The following is a 4973-nucleotide window of genomic DNA, read 5'->3' as shown; positions in this document are numbered from 1 at the left end:
GCTGGTCGTTTCATTTAATTAAATTGTGTGAGAAGGCCGCGCCGCCGCGTGATTCAACAGAATTTTTCTTTATATAATTTAGTAATTAGCGAAAGCGATGACTTTGTAAAAACGAAGCGTTGTGATATACGAGCAAGTATTTACACAGTCAAAGTCGGTGGTCTTGGTTGGCTTGAGTTTGTATTAAGTAGGCGTGTTCAATCGAGTGTTCTATGCATTTTCGGTCAATGATGATAAAATAAATCCATTTAATTTAGTATTAAATAATAATCAAAGTACTGTACCTTAACTTATTGTACTATTTTATTACATTTGTATATTTTCTTGTAGAAATTGTGTTATTTTAGCGGCAGAAAACATTCACGAAATAATTTTATGCGAAGCTGTTGGATTAAGAATCCTTTTTCGGAAAATATACGGGTCTGCTCCGATGAAATAAACCCGTATATTGTGGGAATGGTGGCTTGTATGGTTGGTGTAGCTTTTCATACCATTCGCAGCTTTTCTTTTATATTCATTTATTTTTAAGACAAAGTTCAATGATATCATTAAACTACTGGTGCTAAATTAGCCTGAAAAGAGTTAGGTGAGTTAGATATCCAAAGTCTGGTAATTTTTTTATGTATACTGCATTTATATTCCATAAAATGTCTGTACTTTGAAATGCCATTATTTATAATTAGCGTGATGAGTTAAGTCGATTGAGCTATTGTAAGTCTGTCTGTTTATATGTATGAGTTATCAATCTGAACTAACCTTTTGACTGCTGGGTATATTTCATACATATACATAGACCCATGCTTAATTGTAACCTCTTACCACTAGAATATCATGCTTATATTATATTTCATATTTTAAATGTACATTAAATTTTTCTTTTTATTCGTAAAAATTAATAGTTTTTCTAACTGAGCTGTCAATTTCGATGATGGAAATGAAATATGTTGTCGCCAAAAATATTTTTTATAGTCTCACAGGAACCTCTGACTTTTATAAGGTGTAAAAAAACACTCAATTATTGTTGCTTTAAGTTGAGGATTTTATTTAGCATAGTTAGATTGATCCAATTTAGGAAAATAACGTTTTGTTCTATAACTTTCAATATGCCACACTCACAGAGACCCTCGTCTCTGGGACTGTAGATATTCACAAGCTTTACTTGAAGCGAATTTTTCACCAGGAACACAATTCCTTTCCTATTCGCCAAAGCAGGACGATTCTGGGCGAAACACATATCAAAACCTTCTTGAATCGCAATTTTGGCTTGGCCACCGTTTGCACCGGCTCACAGCCATTCGCTTCACAAATGGATCGATTTTTTTGCGATTCAGCAGCGATTCACAGATGGAAATTCGGTCCCTGAGATTTTGATGGGCTTACTCATGTGGTACTCAAACTTCGAATTTTTTTTTTGTATACAACCTTATTCAAATGGTTCCAAAGGTTTTTTGTGCAACGTTTGTTTGCTGGGCAATTAAAAAAGATGCCTACAGAGGCGGTCGGACGTGCTACATCTCCAGAATGTAGTGCATATTTGATATCAAAATTATCGGAACGGAATCGACGAGCCTGAAATCGCCTTTAATTGGCTGTAACAGTATCAGGAATAAATAATAGTGTTTATGATTTACATTTTCAGCCGCCTGGTTTGCGTTTTCACTTTTATCGAGGCAAAACTCTAAAATGTGGCGTATTTGCGCTTTGCTGGTGCTCATATTTGACACGTGTTAGAGCAATATTGAGTCAAGCAATTAGAAAACTGTACGGTGGCGGATTTAGAATTTTTTTCCCGGGATGTTTTTCCTTGCACCATGTTTTTAATATTGATATTACTTCATAAATTCTTCTGAATTTGAATTAAAATCTCCGATTTTGGGGGAGTTTTGACCCCAAACACAACCCTCTCCCAGTGGATCCGCCACTGAAACTGTCTGAGAATACGATAAGAAGCTTGATTATAATCTCAAAAAACTGTTTACCGATTCAGTTCGATCGGATCATGATAATACCGATAGATACTCTCATACCGTAACATATGTGTTTTTAAATTTATCTACATAATATTCGAGTACATACTTATGTAAACGGTACGCAAAATTTTGGTATTAATGGCAAGAGGGCTATAGTTCTAAGTTTGCAATTGTATGAAAATATTTGGTATTACATACATGCATATATATATTTCAATCTTAGTTGGTTCACGATTTTTTTTTAACTCATATATTATGACATACAACTTTTATCCTAAATAAGAACATATGCTTTAATATTTCAGTTTATTACAAAAAAATCTATATTTATATGACTATATGTATATTAGAGTGTAGCAGAAAAACTCAGCAACAAATACATACTTACATACAATATCCCTATATTTATATATGAAGGTCTTCGGCGCACAGACCAATCAGCAAAGCGCACAAATCCGAATCTTTTCCACCACGGCGTCAGAGCGCAGTGCAGCGCCTCATTGGCCGTGGGAAGTTATGTGAGAGCACGTGCTGTTGATTTTCGCTTAAGTTGTTTTGTTGCCACATTAAGTGTTGTTACTATAAATTTCTCGTAGTGGTTGGTGTAATTGCAAATTCCAATACATACACCAGACACCGTGGACATGGACACCAGCAACGTCGTAGGAAAAGCAACAGCTGACACATTCGAAACCTTATAAACGCAGCCCAATCCAAAGGCTCCATAAAAGGTCTCAGCAAACACGTCAACACACATACACATCTATACAAATGTATGGAATACACCAACAACTACAGCGGAGGCACGAAGTACGTTGCAACAAAGCGACTGGCTTGCAACGGCTGTGTGCCACCACCGAATGTGAGAGAGCATGCTCAATAAGATTTACCTGTCGTCTACCTGCCGACCGAACTGTGGTGAATTGGTTGTATGGCAAGGAAATCAGTATAAATACCGCTACCAGGAGACTGTTGAAGGCATACGCATACAGGACGTGAACGTGTAGACAATTACTCACTAGTTAACTGTACAATACTTCGAGATTTTTTGAGAACTCGTAATACATTCGACGAAAATCGAAGACAACATGTCGTCCAGTGAAATATATCGTTACTATTATAAAACTTCCGAGGATTTGCAGGCATTCAAATCGAATGCGAACGAGATGTTCTTTAATCCTATGGCGGCTTACAATCCACCACCGCTGGTGAGCGTCAATCAGCAGCATCATCATCTGCAGGAGCAGCAGCAACAACAGTATAATTGCACGCCCAACAACAATTTCTTGCCTGCCAACGGTTTCATCACATTCGAGCAGGCATCCTCCGACGGCTGGATTACTTCCTCACCGGCGAGTCATCGCTCTGAAAGTCCAGAATATGTGGATCTCAATACTATTTATGCTAATGGTGCGCATAGCGGCGCACATCCGTTGCACGCGACTGTAACACAATTCGGTTTACATTTGGAATCGCCGTCAGCGCCGAGTACACAATTAACAGGCTTGACAGAGACCACATCAGCAACGAATGATCCAAAAACGATTGCGTCCAAAACGCAAAACAGCAGTACCACAACTAAAGCAAAGCGTTCTTATACGCGCCGCACACCAAAAGCAGCACCAGCTCCAACAACTTCACCTTCATTGCCGCCAATCACCAGTGATGCTATCATTTCCATTGCCACCAATGCCGCCGCTGCGATTAGTGCTAATCCGCACGTAATCACCAATACCCCCTACACGCACGACTTCCAAAGTTTCGACTTCGACCAAGCCGCTGCTTTATTTGATGGTGACAGCGTCGACGACGAGGATATGGACGATCATATGTTGCTCTTCGGCGCCGATGATGACTTCGAAGCTGCCGATGGTTCCTTTGAGCTAGCTGATCAATCCGCTGCCATGCAAACGAAGGATGATTCCACAGCGTCCACACAACCCGGCGCCAAGAAGCGTCGTGGCAAGCAAATCTCGCCCGTTGTCAAGCGTAAACGTCGTTTGGCCGCCAACGCGCGCGAACGCCGACGTATGCAGAATCTGAATCAGGCTTTCGATCGGCTGCGTCAATATCTGCCGTGTCTTGGTAACGATCGGCAGCTTTCCAAGCATGAGACATTGCAGATGGCTCAAACTTATATTGCGGCATTGGGCGATTTATTGCGTTAAGCTAAAAGGAAAGTACTGGTGCGAGTTTTTTTTCGTTGTGAGATACAAATGACTGAGTTAGACAATACAAATGTAAATATGTAGTTGAAGTTTACTTAGTTCTAAGCGTGTATGTGTTGATGTATATTTATTTAGAATTAGTTGGGTTTGATAAAAAGAATATTTGTAAAATTTAAAAATAAGAACGCCAAATATTGTGCATAAGAAACCGGAAGACAAAATTATGTCTAAGCTTAGTTAAAAAATAAAATAATTAACAAATTAAATGCTTGACTTTTAATTGGCTTACCGACTATTTTGGGCAAGTCCACAAAGAGAGTTAGACAATTATTCGCTTTGGAACCTCAAATTAAGTTAAGTTCTTCAGTGACTTCGAGCTTTGACGTGCTGTTCTCTTTATCCTTAAACTTCGATATTTGTGCGCGATTCTTGAATCCAAAAGCGCGTACATCTATGCGGTTAAATGAACTGAATCGGAATTATACTGAAGGTCAAATTTATCTTTTGTTGATTTCGTTCGATCTTCTGCTGTCATAGTAATGATTTTAATATAATATAATATAAACTGCGAACATTGTTTAATTTTAGGTCATCACTGTTCAGTTCGACTCTAAAGCTAAGGATCGAATTATTGTAATATCCGATTAATATCCGTTGAGCTCTTTCTGACTCATATCCGTTGTCAAAAGAAAAGTCGAACTACAGTTAAGCATATGATTTCGATTAGCTTTGAAATTTTTAAGTGGGGATTTCGAACCTTCGACACGATTTATGAATTTAATCAACAAATGTACATAGATTCGACGCTCTGTCTCCCATAATAGTTGATACTTTA

At 38.4% G+C, this 4973-nt stretch overlaps 1 protein-coding gene and 1 long non-coding RNA gene across 2 annotated transcripts; one reads left to right on the top strand and one right to left on the bottom strand.

The window, feature by feature from the left end:
* Positions 1-276: 276 nt before the first annotated feature.
* Positions 277-873, bottom strand: LOC118680358 (uncharacterized). Its single transcript, XR_004975879.2, has 2 exons — positions 757-873; positions 277-572 (listed from the first exon to the last, which is right to left on the bottom strand). It is a non-coding gene; the product is annotated as an uncharacterized lncRNA (long non-coding RNA).
* A 2094-nt stretch (positions 874-2967) lies between these two features.
* ato (atonal) lies at positions 2968-4344 on the top strand. Its single transcript, XM_014234479.3, has one exon. It carries the CDS (start codon positions 3059-3061, stop codon positions 4136-4138), a length of 1080 nt encoding a protein of 359 aa, XP_014089954.2. The 5' UTR covers positions 2968-3058; the 3' UTR covers positions 4139-4344.
* The last annotated feature ends 629 nt before the right edge of the window (positions 4345-4973 follow it).

Source organism: Bactrocera oleae, chromosome 2, assembly GCF_042242935.1.
Source record: "Bactrocera oleae isolate idBacOlea1 chromosome 2, idBacOlea1, whole genome shotgun sequence".
NCBI classification, from domain to species: Eukaryota; Metazoa; Arthropoda; class Insecta; order Diptera; family Tephritidae; genus Bactrocera; species Bactrocera oleae.
Note: the sequence above shows the minus strand (reverse complement) of the source record. Positions and strands in the feature narration are given on the sequence as shown.

Coding starts and splice junctions, on each gene's coding strand:
- ato (XM_014234479.3), top strand. CDS start 3,059: ATGTCGTCCAGTGAAATATATCGTTACTATTATAAAACTTCCGAGGAT.